The sequence below is a fragment of the Psammomys obesus genome, unplaced genomic scaffold (genome assembly GCF_907164565.1).
Source record: "Psammomys obesus unplaced genomic scaffold, mPsaObe1.curated_primary_1811, whole genome shotgun sequence".
NCBI classification, from domain to species: Eukaryota; Metazoa; Chordata; class Mammalia; order Rodentia; family Muridae; genus Psammomys; species Psammomys obesus.
Genome location: NW_026596125.1, coordinates 6,933,670 through 6,949,212, shown reverse-complemented (window position 1 = coordinate 6,949,212; position 15,543 = coordinate 6,933,670). Strand labels below are relative to the sequence as shown.

Here is a 15,543-nt window from a genome sequence, read left to right as displayed (position 1 = left end):
TCAGCTGCCAACCCTGAGGACCTGGATTCAGTGCTCAGGATCCATGTGATAGCAGAGAAGCATCTCTTGCAAGTTGCCCTCTGACCTCCACATGCACTCCAGGCGGCGTGCACACACCACTTTCCCAACACAGGATAAACACAATTTACCTTGTGGAATCAAGAGGAGGTGACCTCCATAGCCCCCAGTTCCCAGCAGTTTGTTTGGAGCTGGCCAAAGCTAAGGCTGGTCCAGGCTCTTTTGAGCCCAGACTTCTGCTCTCCAGCTGGCAGGGCTGCCTCCCTCGCCTTTCTACCACCATCTCTGCTGCTCACTGCCTGAATCCCTAGTCAGCACCATCCCTTCTCGGGTGGCCCCTCCCCCTGTTAGCAGCACCCCCAGCCTGGTAAGGCTGTCTCCAGAACCAGGTGGGGTCCAGCAGAGGAACAAAGCCTGTGAAACACCACTGATGTTGGAGCTGCTAGAAAAGTCACTAGTCTGTGGCAGCCCAAACGGGAAGAGGCGGAGAAAGAGCAAGCCAGTCCTCTGAACCTCCTCCAGACCCTGATGACTCACTCGCGCCAGAAAGCAAAGCTAGGTTTACTCCAGTCTCTTCTGCTTCCTCGGGGCCGTGGGCAGTGTAGGTGCCCCTCGATGGCTCCTGGAACCTGGATCCCTCCATTAAGCAGTTTCTACTCCTTGGGTTCTTGCTAAGGGACCTCGTGAAACCCAGTAAAACCAGAAAATCCCTGTAGCTCAGCTTCCCCTCCCCACCCTCCACTTCCTGACTGTGGTCAGGCCATGCAAATATCTGCATGCGACATGATTTAGGCAAATTGATAACAGCAACTGTGGGAGAGAATGGAAAAAGAGCTTGATGCTAGCCCAGCCTGCGTGGGTGAGCTCCTGCCCTGGGAAAGGATGGCTGCCCTGGGCCCCGGGGACTATTAAAAAGCCACCAACTGTAATCAGCACACCTTCCTTCTCACACTGAGCATTTATAGAGCACCTCCTGCATAGGGCCCTGTAACAGAAAACGTTGAAAGAGATACTTCATAGGCTACTCCAAGGAGATCACTGTTTAAGGGACAGAGCTGGACACAGAAATGTTGACAGTCTGAGGCCAACAGTGCAACATAACAGAGGCAAACCATGTACCGGAAGCTTTCTGGGGTCACAGTGAAGCTCTAGACTGAGTGATGGTTGCGATATTACGTGACTGGGTCTTAAAGGATGGGACCGTTCTGTGACAACTGGAAAGCAAAATGAAGAGAAAACAGCAAAGACACAGCATGAAGCCGGCAAAGGGCGGAGCCCATTGCATATTCTCGTGAAGCGGATTCTCATGGGGTCCTGGGGGCTCAGAGTACAAGTGCAAGAGGGACACTGTCGTCTCTTTTCGTATATTCTGGGCTGGAGCGGAAGGTAGGGGCATGAAGAGTGAACTCACAACCAAACAGCAGGGTGCCTGTGCAATATGGCAGAAGTGAAGGCCATAGGCCAGAACCTGAGAAGTCTGCCAAGCGACAGCCCCTGAGCCCAGCGTCACCTTCTCTGGACTCTCCTGCCTTACAAGGTATCTCTCACCCTCTTTAGGCCCCAGTCCATACAGCTGCAGGGCCCCCAAGCTCTCTGCCACCACCCACCCACACTACCTATTGCTCCCTTGCAGGTGTGAGATGCCTGAGATACAGGTGCCCCCCCCCCCCAACTGAGAGTCAGGGACACAGAGCTGGCTCCTGAAGAACCTTCCGTTCAAGGAGCGGAGCTATCTTGGGGGCCCAGACACATTCCTCAAGTCCCAGCCAGTCCGGGATTGCAGCCCCTGACCCTGTCCTATACCCAAGGGCATGTCTTCGTTTTATGCAGCCTGGGCACTCGAAGCCTCCACATCTACTCCCAGCCTGGGAGGGAAGGGGTGTGGGAAGTCCCAGAGAGTACTTAATACTTTGTACCATGTTCAAAGGCAGCAAGGCAAGTACTTAGTGGCAAGGTGGAGCGGGAGGTGCTAGCTGGGACTTGTCTAGGGGAAGGGATGCTGAAGGCTGCAGGAGTGGATAGGGCTGCTGAGAGACTGGCTAGTGTGAGGGCAGGCAGCATTTAGGATAAGGAAGAGGATCAGCGAAAGAGAAAAAGGAGCAATCAGGAAGCAGATAGTGCAGAGACAGGCCAGCAAGGTAAGGGGGTCCAAAGCGGGGCCTGTAGGACCCATGTCCCGTCCAGAATTATAAAGGAAGGTTAGAGGCTTCGACCCTGTCCCAGTGGTCCTGACACACATCCCTGTGTGGGAAAAGATTGGACAGAGGACCGTGAGGGAGGCAGAGGAACCGAATCATAACCACACTAATTGCCTCCACTTTGGAAAGCCTCCTAGAAAATGAAGGCACTCTGCTGTGTGTCCAGCTGCACCCAACCCCTCTCCTTCCTCGCTTTGTGGGCTCTTTGGGGCGAGGTGAGGGTTGGGGTTGAGGACCCTGTCCCTGAAGGTCTAGGGGAAACCATTGGGAAATGGTCTGGAGTCAGAGGTGGTAGCAGAACAGAGGTGACACTGGGCTGCCTGCCAGTAGCAGCTGTCCTGGCAGGGAGCTCTGAACCCTCACCAGGCCCTTAGCCCTCTTCTTCCCCCATCAAGGCAAGTCTCCTGTTTGGATCTGAGTTCCTATCTCCCCTCAAGTTCATCCTCTGATCACCCATTTGAGTATTCACTCAGCACTTATTAACTGAACCTCTATTAAGTACCAGGTACAGTGTTCTCAGTATAGAGTAATGAACAAGGAGGCTAGAATGATGGCTCAGCTCTTAAGAGCACTGGCTGCTCTTGCAGAGGACCTGGGTTCGGCTCCCAGCACCCACTTGGCCACTCATAACTGTTTATAGTCTGTAACTCCAGTTCCAGGGAACCCAATGCCCTCTTCCAAGGGCACCAGGCACTCATGTGGTACATATATATGCATGCAAACAAAATGCTCATACATGTAAACTATAATATCCTCTAAAAAATAATTGTCAAGAAAACGAATGCAGAGTTTTAGCCTGCATGGTCCAAGGGGAGCCCCAGATATGAACATCCTCCTAGCATAGCTAGGTTTGAAATAAAGAGGCTGGGGAGGCAGCCCTGGCAGCAGCTGAGACCCTCCTCTTCGGTGCCTATCAATGCGGCAACACAAATCCAGGGAGAGACAGACACACCTCCGCTGGAGCTCCCTCCCGCTGCTCCCTTCTGTCTTCTGGAGGAGTCCCTAACAGTCTTCCAGGGGCCCCCAACCCAGGGACTCCAGTTGTCCTAGGGACACCTAGCCTTATGGCTGAGGGAAGCAAAATTCTTCCCCACAAGACTACTTGTGAGACAGTAGTCTTTCCACTCAATAGACAAACTTAATCCAACCAGAAGATAAATTAAAACAGAAACAAACACTTTTCCTGCCTTCCTTCACCCCACACTCCTACCCACAAGTGCTAGCCTGGGCTCAAATCCCACTTCTCCACCTATGACCTGGGTGGCCTTTAGCTAAGATCAGCCTCCCTGAGGCTCAGGCCTCACTTGTGGCCTGAGTAATGAAAATCCTATCCCACAGGGTTGTACGAGGGCTACACAATGCACTTAAGGTGCACACAGGTCAGCTGAGGCCTTGACAGTTCTTGTCAGAAATACAGATGCAGGCAGAAGACCGCTAATGTGGTTCCACACACACTTGTGCACACAGACAAACCGCAATGAGCACACGCACAGTCAGAAACACAAGATGACCTTGCTGACATCCAACCTCTCCTTGCCCCAGACAAGGAGTCATCTGCCTGGATCTGGATCTGACATGCCTGTCTGAAAGCTGCAGGATCAAAGGGAGCCTTCCCCTTGGGTGGCTCAACAGAGAAACTCTGAGCATGGAACACCATGCCTGTGGGTCAGGGGTGCAGAGGTAGAAGAGGAAACCCTGGGAAGGGTTTGCCACCCACAACTCACAGACACAGACATCCACAGAGACATAGAGACAAAATGGGCTGAAACCCTAACTTAGGCAAACCGTCCAATCCAACTCCAACGCCAGCGCCAACTGGGATGGCACAAACCTGCAAGCCCAGAGTCTGGGGGACTCAGACAAGATGATAGGGCACAAGCCTGAACTCCAGCATCTGGGGGTCATACAAGACAATCAGGAGTTCTGGATCTTTGTTGGCTACATGGTGAGTTGGAGACCTTGTTTTAAAAAAAAAAAAAGGAAAGAAAGAAGAAAGAAAGAAAGAAAGAAAGAAAGAAAGAAAGAAAGAAAAAGAGAGAGAGGAAGGAAGGAAGGAAGGAAGGAAGGAAGGAAGGAAGGAAGGAAAAGAAAATCCTCTAAGTCCAGCTTGTTTTGCTGTGTGCCACAATCACATCGCCAGCTCCACCCCTGCCACCTCTGCCATCCCTACTATGAGTTAACATCCAGCTACTGCTGCCTGCTACAGCCTCTGTCACCACCATCATTTCCATGTCCTCTTATTGTCATTGTCTCAACTGACTGAGGAGCTCCCTGGGGTCCTGGCATCCATCGTAGAGACAGCTCAGGAGAGGGCACAGGAGACAACATGCTTCCCCAGAGCCCAGCGACCTCTCAAATTCCAGCCTGTCTGCACCTCCTCCTCCCTCCCACACCCAAAGAAAACTGCTCCTCTGCTCCTCATAGGGTGCAGCTTTCTGGATCTCTAGGCTGCAGGCAGCTGGAGAGAAGGGGAGGGAAGCCAGAGGGAGGGACACAGATGCGGCTATACCTACGGGATTGGTCAAGTTGCACCCTCTCTACCAACACCTGTTTAGAAGGCTCCTCAAAGAGTGACCTCATCAACTGCCCTGAGCTTTGTCCAGCCAGGAGAGCCCAGTCATGAGGTGGATGCCCAGTGGATGGAGTAGCCTCCTGGAGCTGTGCGGGACGACACAGTGAGAGCGGAAGAGGCTGAGGAACCCCGAAAGACACAATGGACAAGTTTCGGATGATCTTCCAGTTTCTGCAGTCCAACCAAGAGTCCTTCATGAATGGCATTTGCGGCATCATGGCGCTGGCCAGTGCCCAGATGTATTCTGCCTTTGACTTCAACTGCCCCTGCTTGCCTGGCTACAATGTGGCCTACAGCATGGGCATACTGCTGACGCCTCCCCTGGTGCTCTTCCTGCTTGGCCTAGTCATGAACAACAACATATCCATGCTAGCCGAAGAGTGGAAGCGCCCCCCCGGTCGCAGGGCCAAGGACCCAGCCGTGCTGCGCTACATGTTCTGTTCCATGGCCCAGCGAGCTCTCATCGCGCCTGTCATCTGGGTGGCTGTCACACTGTTGGATGGCAAGTGCTTCCTCTGTGCCTTTTGCACAGCTGTGCCGGTGGCCACGCTAGGCAATGGCAGCCTGGTGCCTGGCCTGCCTGCTCCAGAGCTTGCTCGCCTGCTGGCTCGGGTACCCTGCCCTGAGATCTATGACGGGAACTGGCTGCTGGCCCGAGAGGTGGCCGTGCGGTATTTGCGCTGCATCTCTCAGGTGAGGGGGCTGGGTCTCCTCACAGGCCAGGGTCTCTGTGGGAAGATCCCTCCTCGAAGTGGGGTTTCCCCTCAGACGGCTGTGGGTGGAGGCATTCGATCCTAGCTGAGACAACGCAGAGCCCACCTGGAGAGCGTGGATGGTTCTCCACCTCCTCCATCCTGAGCTCAGAGTTGAGAGGCTGGGAAATTTGCATCCGTTTCCTCTCCCAGGCCCAGGCGGTAGTGAGAGGCCGGTGGGTGGCTAAGCCATTTGGGTACATTTCCCTGGCAAATACCCCCAGCTGCTGCCTGCTCACTCCAGGAGTGGGAGCTGGGGGTCTGGGCATCTTGAACGGGAGCATGTGGGTGAGGGAGATGGATGGTTGGGGTAAGACTTACAGGACCACCTGGGCATCGTGCCCTGGAGTGGTGATCTGGGGAGACTGGCAGGAGGCAGTGCGGGGGCCCCAGTGGGCTAAGAAGCAGGCACACTGCTCTGACCAGCTTAGAGCCCTGGCCCCCAGAGGGAGGAGCTTCTTCCCTGCATGGCCTCTGTCACCCCCCAATGGCTTGAGGATCTCCCACCATGGGTGCTCAAGCCAAGCTCATTACCTCCTTATCTGGGGACCCCTCTCCATCACCTTAGGCCCTGGAGCAGTGGTCGCTCAGCTTGACCTTTAAACCGACACACTATGTAAGCCGGAAGGTGCCCCCACTCCTACCCGAATGCCTCCCGGAGGCCATAGGCAGCCTGGCTTGTAGACAAGTCAAGTCCCCTGTGACCAGTAGAGAAGGAATTCCGGAGTCACTTTAGAAATTAACTGACTTTATCTAGAAATCAAAAATCGTCCAAGAAGTATCAGGTTTCCAGCCTCACTTGCAACAGGAGACAACCCAAGCCCTCTGTAACCAAATCGGCTTAGTGAGCAACACAGGAGGCAGCCCCCTGGCTGAGTCACGTGCGCCGTATCTTCTTCCCCCTCCCCCCCCATGGCGGCCATTAGGCAACAGTGACACCACACCCACCGCTAACCCCAAGTGCTTGACCTTTCCCAACTCTTCTCTGTGCAGACAGGGTCTGACCCAAAGTACAGACAGGGAGGGGCGCCCGGCTCTGTGTCCGGTGAGCTGCTCTCAGAGGACTCGTCAAAGCCAACTGTCAGAGGTTGAGGACTGTCCAGGGTATCTCTGGAACTCCGTGAGAGTCTAGCTGGGCCTGGTGGAGAAAGAGCTCACTCAGAGCTGGTGTCAGTTCTAGGAACCGAAGGAAAGGCCCGGAGCTTAGAGGAAGAAAGTGGCCAGGCCTGGGGAGATCAGGCCCCTGAGTGGTGTCATCCTGAAGTCTAACAGAGAGTGCTATATGCAAGCTGTCTTACAATCATCATCTCACTTAGTCCTCAGAAAATTCCTGTGAAGTAGGTGCTCTTGCTAGTAGCCCCATCTTGTAGGGAAAGAAATGGAGATGCAGAAAGATCAAATGGAGGCAGGATTCATACCCACGAGGCCTCTCCATGGGGCATGGTGTTGATTCCTGTCCACTGATTGCTCTGCCAGAGTGGCACATTCTGTGTTTCCAGAATCTGAGTCCTGCGAGGTGGAGTATATGGCCATTTTACACATAGGGAGATAGAGGCCAAGAGGTCCCTTGGTCCATGGCTGCCTTCCTCTGTCAAGGCCCTAAGAACTCCTTTAGGGGTCTGGACAGGTAGGTCTGCTGACACCCTCTTCTCCCCACAGGCACTGGGCTGGTCCTTCGTGCTGCTGACCACATTGCTGGCATTTGTGGTGCGCTCTGTGAGGCCCTGCTTCACGCAGGCTGCCTTTCTCAAGAGCAAGTACTGGTCCCACTACATCGACATTGAACGTAAGCTATTCGATGAGACATGCACAGAGCATGCCAAGGCCTTTGCTAAGGTATGTATCCAGCAGTTCTTTGAAGCCATGAACCATGACCTGGAACTGGGTCACACACATGGAGTGCTGGCCACAGCCACAGCCACGGAGGCTGCCCAAAGTCCCTCTGACAGGACGGAGGAAGAGAGGGAGAAGCTTCGTGGCATCACTGACCAAGGCACCATGAACAAGCTACTTATAAGCTGGCACAAATGCAAACCACCACTGCGGCTGGGCCAGGAGGCACCACTGATGAGCAATGGCTGGGCTGGAAGCGAGCTCCGGCCCCCTCGCAAAGAAGTGGCCACCTATTTCAGCAAAGTGTGAGCCATAGCTGGCTGCAGAGGCAGGAACAGAGATCTGAACCCAAAATCCTTTGCCCCTCAAAGTAGACAGAAAACAATTCTGAGCTATAACCACAAGTGCAGACAGTCACCTGCTGGTGTTAAAAAGAAAAGTCGGAGCTGGAGGACCTTACCTCCTGAGCTGAGATGCTGCCCTGGGCAGCCTGGGAGCAGTGTCGTCCTGTGTCTCATCTCCTGCTGTTTCAGTATTACTAGTGTTCACATCTGGTTGGTGGGACCAGGAAGCGTGGCTGGTACCCAAGTCCCTTCCCAAGCCTCATCCTGATGCTGCTCATTCCATCCCTGACTCACTGTCCCCACTTAGGCTTCCAAAACCCATGGCCAGTATTTCTTCTTCCTCTAGACTTCTCTTGCGCTCGGGCTCAGGCAACTGAGAGCAGCCAGCCCTCTGGTGATCACTGCCGGTTTCTTGCACCAAATGGAATGGGTTTTGTGACATACCTGGGTGAAACATGATAAGATGCCATGACCTAGGATCATATGAGAGAGGTCAAGGTGTGTGTCATGAGGCCATTAGACAATTGTTGACACAGACTCCATATTTACCTCACACCAAGCACAAAATTAATACTCTCACACAGATTATAGGAAAGTAGACCATCCATGGGGCGTGAGGGCTAGACAGGAAAGCTGATGAACTCTTATTTTCTCAAAGGCTCCCTGGGAAAGCCTGCAGTGAGGTGGGATGAAGATGAGGGTGTTGCCTAAGAGAGGGAGTAGTTAAAAGGCTACAGAGTGAGATAAAAGTGGGTTAAATGCTGATTCTACTGTTTGCGAAGTGCCTCATTTTGGGGGTCTCAGTTTCCTCATTTGTGCAATAGGGAGAAGGCCATCTACCTCACAGGTTCATCATGGCACAAAGCAGATGCTTGGACCAGTGGGGTTAATATGCTTGTGGCTGCTTCCTCCCCTTCCCTGACCCCAACCAAAGGACAGGACAGGACAGGACAGGAATTCTTGGCTGCTATCGTGTCCAAGAAAATGAAACAGAGATGCAGATAGGCTTCTTATCTCCCAACCCCATCTTCCAGCCCTCAGCCCTGCCCTTCTCAGAGCTCACTTTGATCTTCTATTTTCATCTTCCCTCATCCAGCCTCCTTCCACTCTCAAGTGGAATCACAGTGCCACGGTGGCAGGGAATTGGAGGTTGAACTTGACCCCAGCCCTGAATGAAGGGACCAGATGAATACAGACCAAGTGTGCACTGGTGTGGGGGTGTCCACTAGGGACAGGAGGGACAGGAGGGACAGGAGGGACAGGAGTGTTTGGAGAAACAATTGTGAGAGAAAGCTTTGCCAAGACCTGGATTCTAACACGAGAGTGCTGGGAGCTAAGACAACCCCCCAACCTGTAAATTGCTTTCTGGAAAGGCCTGGACAAACGAACTCTGATTTTTCTCCATTCATTCCTGCCACGGGGACAAGCCAGATTCAAGAGGGTTCAGCTTGTCCCTCAGTGTGAATCCTACCGTCACAGCCCTAGAGAACTGATGGCCCAGGGCTATCTCTCTCGTCCTAGGAGCCTCTGGGTCCATCTTGGCATTCTCCCTGTCAGTGTCCTTGACTCATGACTCTCTTGCTTGTGAGCTCCCAGAGATAAGAGCTCACGGCCACTCTAGGGACCGGCAGCACAGTTTAAGAAACCTGCTTCCCTTTAATTTCTGCCTATGACCAGCCTCTGCCCTAGGAGCCTCGGAGGATCCCCAGATTCCTCCATTCACTTGTCAGCTGTACAGAGGATAGGGGCAGTATCTGTTCAGCTGCAGTGGGATGAGCCTCTTCTGGGAATGGCTGGTACAAAGGCAGGGTGCTCAGGGAGGGGAGGGCAGAGGGGACCCCGGTCTTGACCGTTTGTATTCTGGAGCATCATCGTCAAGCCTGAACACTTCCTCTCCAGCAGCTTCTGCCGGGTGGGTGTCAAGCATGGAGGATGTTCTTCAAACTGGCCCGGAGAACAAGCCTGGGCAAGAGCTCCTGGAGGGCCCTGCCTGGCTCCTGCCTAGACCTTCCCAGATGGCCCCCGAGGGGTGCAACAAGGTAGAGTCGAGGCAGGGCCAGTAGGACCAGCCACAGCGGGCCCAGAGGCGGGCTGGAACAGGAGGAGGCATCCGAGACTGCTTCTCTTACTTCCTCTGTCTCGCGCCGCCCCTCAGCAGCCCGCCCTCCTCTGCCTGGTGCCAGGAGGCTGTTTTTCCATTCGCCGGCGAGAAAGTTCCACCGTTTCTTTCTTTCCTTTTCTGGAGTTAACTTTGTCTTCAAATGCCTGTACTTCATCTGTAGCCGCCCGGAGTTAAGTCTTTTTGTGACCGGGTCCAAAGCTCTGTTGCTTTCAAACGCCCGGCCCCTGGTGCAGGAGCAGCGAACCCCCGTGAGGCCACTCTGCTTTGTGGCCTGGAGCCTGGAGCCTGTCCCTGTGTCTGCAGTCCCACACTGCTGTCATTCCACTAGGAAGCCAAGGCCACGGATCCCTGCAACCACCCCTAGGTAAGGAGGTGCCCCTCCCTGGGGCGTGCAGGTGTTAAAGGAGCTGGCTGGTTGGTCCCAGGCAGCCTCCACGACTCTCTGGAGAGAGATGCCCTGGGAGGATGAGGAAGTGTTGCTCCCACTCCCCTCTCTAGCTTCCTGGCTCTCCTTGGGGACAGGCTCGTGGCATAATCATCTCAGAAGATGGCTTGGTCCAGCCTCTGCTAATTACCCTGGCTATCAGGCATCTTGTACCCAACACTGAACCTAGGGCCACTACAAGGAGCTAATGGGTGCCTGGCCCCCAAGAAGGAAGAAAGGGAGAGGTGGGGTTGCCATTAGCCAGTTTCTCGCCACCAACAGGATGGAGTCCCTTCCTTGTGGGATTATTCAGGAGCTCTGGGCTCTGAGCTGGGGAGTCAAATGTTCCTCCCTTCTCCTGGGTCCAGATGGCCCCGCCTGCGCCCATCTGGTATCCTTGGCAGAGGCAGCAACAGTTGAAAAGGGATGTGTATCTGAAACAGAAAAAGGCAGCGCAGGCGTCCCTCCCCCCTCCCCTCCCTTCCTCCCTGCACCGCCTAACCCCCCCTCTACACTTCCAGGCTTCCTCTGGCCCGGAGCATTTTTGTTTTTTCATTCCCTTGATGGGGGTGGACACGGGGCCACACCCTGCCTGTCTCTCTGGGTGTGTGGGTGGAGCCTGGGAAGGGAAGGGAATTAGGGCTAAACTTCCAAAGAGCCTGAGGCCATGGGCACTTCTGGCCCAGTGCCATCACTACTGTAGTCAAGAGTCAGGGGAGGGCTGACAAGGGAGGGTGGGCCTGAATCCCACCAAGGCAGCCGGAGACTGGCAGATGCTGGAGGTCTCTGGCCTAGGCTTTTAGGAGCAGAGCTTCTGCAGGCTGCTGGATAGGAGGGTGTGAGGGGTGCCCGGTCTGAAGGAGGTTGTGAACAGGGGGAGCTAATTTGGCTCCAATTAATTTTGTCTGCTTTCTAAGTATTCTCAAATCTGGCTCCTCCAGATTTGCCTGGCTTCAGCAAGATACCCTGTCCCCTTCAGGTCTTGATTTTCTGGTCTTTGCCAACAGGAGAATCATCCTCAGCCAGTAGAACTGACAGGATAAGCGTTTCAGATGTTCAACTACTATCAAACATCACTTAATGTCCCCTAACATTAAGGAAGAGGTCAGGGGCCAGAGTGACTTGTCCTCACAGCTGAGTACAGAGGTCTGGAGAAAAGACACCGAGTGTGTTGAGCCCCGAGGTCTTCAACATGGAAGGGTTTTGTGCACCCAAGGATGTTGGCATCCTGTGCCAGGCTTGCCAGCCCCAGGGCTCCAGTCTGTCCTGTCCACTAGGACTGCCCCTACAGCTGTTACCCATAGCACACCCTCCAAATTGTCCCAGATACTTAGCATATTTCTACCACCTGGAATTCCAGAGAGAACTCATCCCATATTGCCTAACACCACCAGCCATTCTTAATCCTCCTGGTAAGAAGGTAGCGGCAAAAAGATTTTAAAGTATTCAGAGCAGGCAGATGTGACCTTGAATCTGAGGCCTGCCATTTCTTCACATGTGGTCCTGGCCAGGGGCTCACCCCCAGGAAGCCACGTCCTCTCTGTGCTGAGGTTGGGGGGGAGGCAGGGGCACAAGGACGTCATGGGAATCCCAGGGACTACGTACAGAGACTTGTGAGAATGGGCATCTGGCACCTGCAGGACCTTAGGCAACCATGGCTACCACCATTTCTGTGGTGGCCCTGGGCTCCCTCCTGCCCCACCTGCTTGACCACAGCAGCATCCCTCAGCCTGTGCTCAGAGACAAACATTTATCAGTCATCTGTGTTTCACAGGAAGCACCAGTTCAGCCAACTGTGAAAAAATGGCATAACCATGCTCTGTCGTCCGATGTCCTCCTGCCTGCACGCCTTCCCAGTTTCTCCAGAAGCCATCGATTCTGTGCTCTTCTGCCTCCTCTTAAGCAACCCATCCCTAGCGCACCAGTCACCATGGCGGCCTTGATTGCAGAGAACTTCCGCTTCCTGTCTCTCTTCTTCAAGAGCAAGGATGTGATGATTTTCAATGGGCTGGTGGCCCTGGGCACGGTGGGCAGTCAGGAGCTGTTCTCCGTGGTGGCCTTCCACTGTCCCTGCTCACCTGCCCGGAACTACCTGTATGGGCTGACAGCAATTGGAGTGCCTGCGCTGGCGCTCTTCCTCATCGGAGTCATCCTCAACAACCACACTTGGAACCTGGTTGCTGAGTGCCAGTATCGGAGGGCCAAGAACTGCTCTGCTGCCCCCAACTTCCTCCTCCTAAGCTCCATCCTGGGCCGTGCCGCTGTGGCTCCTGTCACTTGGTCTGTCATCTCCCTGCTTCGAGGGGAGGCCTACGTCTGTGCTCTCAGTGAGTTTGTGGACCCCTCCTCACTCACAGCTGGGGATGAAGGCTTCCCCCCAGATCATGCCACAGAGATCCTAGCCAGGTTCCCTTGCGGAGAGGGCCCCACCAATCTGTCGGGCTTCCGAGATGAGGTCAGCCGCAGGCTCAAGTACGAGTCCCAGGTAAGGAGCTGTGTGAAGGGCAGCCTTCTTCGTCCCTCCCAAAGCGGCAGGTGGTGGGGTGGTACCCCATGGCATGGCCCAGTGTGAAAATGAGCACCTCTCCAGGGGAGCTCCAGATTAAGGGACCAGAGCAGAACCACCTGTGGGCAAGGGTCAACTCATCGCAAGAACGTGTGACTTGCTTTTGGGTGCTGGCAAGTGAATCCAAGTCCACACGAATGCCAAACGTGCTCCGCCACTAGACTCCGCTTCCAGGCCTTAGACACAGTTTTGAGCATAAGGGAGTACCACCTGGAATCCCAGTGAGAAACCATCCTAGAACACCCAGGGCCATTCTCAGTCTACCTAGTGAGCTTATCGTTACCCTAGCTTGACTGGGCATGGGCCCCTGCAGGCCACCTCAGAAATACCCGTTGTGGGCTTTGAGTTGCTAGTGGAGCCTGGTTGACTCCAGGATGAACATATTCCTGTCCCGGCACTGAGTCAGCTTCACACGAGCGAGGCAGGCCAGCAAGAGGCAGGCTACCACTGCTTGGGCCTAGCTGTGGCCTTCCCTGCATCCTGTCTGGAGATTGGTCAAGGGGAAAGGGGTCAAAAGAATGGTCAGAAGCAGCCATCTGAACTGCATGTGAACTCAGAAGCAGAGGATGAGGGAGACAGGAAGAAGTGCAAGGGACTCTAAAGGGTCTCTTTCCTTGAAAACATAAAAAACCTAAGCTAGGGGCTAGAGAGAAGGCTGAGGGGCTAAGAGTGCAGAAGACCTGGGTTCAAGTCCCAGCACCCACACAGTAGCTCACAACCACTTGTAATTCCAGTTCCAGGGGACTTGATGCCTCCTGAGGGCACTAGGCACACACATAGTATATAGACATATGCAGGCAAAATACTCATGCACACCAAAAAAGGAAGAGAGGGGGGAAGAAGGAACCTAAGCTAGCTGTCTGTGCTGTTTCCTGCCTGTAATCCAGTACTAGGAAGGTAAAGGTAGGAGGGTCTGGAGTTCAGGGTCATTTTTAGCTACAGAGTAAATTAAGGGTCAGTTTGAACCACTGTCTCAATGAAAAAGAAGGGGTTTGGAGAAATGGCTTGGTAGTTAAGACAGAGTATTGCTCTTACAGAGAACCCAGCACTCAGGTCAGTTCCTAGCACTCAGGTCAGGTGGGTCACAGCTACTTGTAACTCCAATCTGATGCCCTCTTCTACTCTGCACTTACATATATACATAACCCACAACACATACACAGCCCCAACACACATATACAACCCCCCGACATTTATATATATAACCCCAGCACTATACAACCCCAACACACAGATACAGACCCCCCAACATATATACTTAATCCCCAACACATATGCACCCCTTCCCTGAAAAGTACAAAATCTAAAATAATTCTTTAAACAGCAACAGCAGAGGATGAGGCCTGTGAAACTTTGGAGATGGCATCAGAGCTGACCCACAGTTTGAAATGGTTTTTTTGTGGATGGGAGACTCTCATGTGCTCTGTCACCGAGCTCAACTCCTGGCTCCTGAGACGGGTTTGGTGGAGTCGAGTGACAGAGCACCCTTGGGGCTGAAGAATAAAAAAGGCAGAAGGAACACACAGCAGTGTGTGGCCTAGGGGATTAAGAATAGAAAAAAGGAAGTCCTGCTTGCCCACAGAGCAGAATCTGTTTCTCTTTTCTCTGTCCCCACGGGTAGGCAGGGTCCAGGCGGCTCTCGGGCCCTCCCTGAGCCCTGCCTCTTCTCTGCCCAGCTCTTTGGATGGCTGCTCATCGGTGTGGTAGCCATCCTGGTGTTCCTGACCAAGTGCCTCAAACACTACTGCTCGCCACTCAGCTACCGCCAGGAGGCCTACTGGGCTCAGTACCGCACCAACGAGGACCAGCTGTTCCAGCGTACAGTAGAGGTGCATTCAAGGGTGCTGGCTGCCAACAACGTGCGCCGTTTCTTTGGCTTTGTGGCTCTCAACAAGGATGATGAAGAGCTGGTCACCAAGTTCCCGGTGGAAGGCACACAGCCACGACCACAGTGGAACGCTATTACTGGGGTCTATTTGTACCGTGAGAACCAGGGCCTCCCACTGTACAGCCGCCTGCACAAGTGGGCCCAGGGTCTGACAGGTAATGGCACAGCCCCTGACAATGTGGAGATGGCCCTGCTCACCTCCTAGAAGCCTGCTTCTTTGCAAGTGGAAGTGCTTAGTCCCAAACTAACATTCACAGCATGCTCACCTCAGCATCAGGTGATTTTTTTTTTCAGGCACAGACCAAGGGGACAGAAAACTAATAGTGTAAAGATCCTGTGGACCACATGGCCCAGAGATTGGGGGTGGGGGGTGGTAGGGGTGGTGAGACTGACTTCCCAGACTTGCTGAAATCATGTCACCTGCAGCCACCAGTGGGCATGGTTCACATCTACAGGTTAAGATTTTTCTAGAGCTGGTCCTTAACTATGACAAGGATGACCTTTGGTGGGCCTAAAGCTGAGAAGCATCAGCTGGTGGAGCCTGGTGACAGTATAGCCCACTGTGGGAGCTCGTTGAATACTTTGTGCAGTTAATTTGTGTCTAATTGCATAGGGGCGCCTAGCTTCCTGGTGTGTGGTAGGAAGCTGCCTCCACTGTATACCTCTGGCTTGATTTTATACATTTAAACTTTTTGATAAAGCTTTTCTTACTTTAAAGACCTAGACTGGTGTTTGCACAATTGACAAGGGCATTCAGCCCATTGTGAGAGGAGGACGAGGGGGGACCAGAAAAATGGCAGCAACGCAAGGTGTGCCACACGCCCTG

General features: G+C 53.7%; 2 protein-coding genes across 2 annotated transcripts; both read left to right on the top strand.

Moving 5' to 3' along the window:
• Positions 1 to 4,929: 4,929 nt before the first annotated feature.
• Positions 4,930 to 7,682, top strand: Calhm1 (calcium homeostasis modulator 1). The gene is made up of 2 exons (XM_055629981.1): positions 4,930 to 5,481; positions 7,200 to 7,682. Exons 1-2 carry the CDS (start codon positions 4,930 to 4,932, stop codon positions 7,680 to 7,682), a joined length of 1,035 nt encoding a protein of 344 aa, XP_055485956.1.
• A 1,960-nt stretch (positions 7,683 to 9,642) lies between these two features.
• On the top strand, positions 9,643 to 15,413 carry Calhm2 (calcium homeostasis modulator family member 2). The gene is made up of 4 exons (XM_055591750.1): positions 9,643 to 9,756; positions 9,818 to 10,021; positions 12,053 to 12,748; positions 14,506 to 15,413. The coding sequence occupies exons 1-4, from the start codon at positions 9,643 to 9,645 to the stop codon at positions 14,920 to 14,922; spliced, it is 1,431 nt and encodes a 476-aa protein (XP_055447725.1). The 3' UTR covers positions 14,923 to 15,413.
• The last annotated feature ends 130 nt before the right edge of the window (positions 15,414 to 15,543 follow it).

Bases quoted from the DNA above. Each gene is read 5' to 3' on its own strand.
- Calhm2 (XM_055591750.1), top strand. From the start codon at position 9,643: ATGGAGGATGTTCTTCAAACTGGCCCGGAGAACAAGCCTGGGCAAGAG. The intron at 10,022-12,052 runs GTGACCGGGTCC...GCACCAGTTCAG, and splicing joins GCCCGGAGTTAAGTCTTTTT to CCAACTGTGAAAAAATGGCA. The intron at 12,749-14,505 runs GTAAGGAGCTGT...TTCTCTGCCCAG, and splicing joins GGCTCAAGTACGAGTCCCAG to CTCTTTGGATGGCTGCTCAT.
- Calhm1 (XM_055629981.1), top strand. From the start codon at position 4,930: ATGGACAAGTTTCGGATGATCTTCCAGTTTCTGCAGTCCAACCAAGAG. The intron at 5,482-7,199 runs GTGAGGGGGCTG...TTCTCCCCACAG, and splicing joins ATTTGCGCTGCATCTCTCAG to GCACTGGGCTGGTCCTTCGT.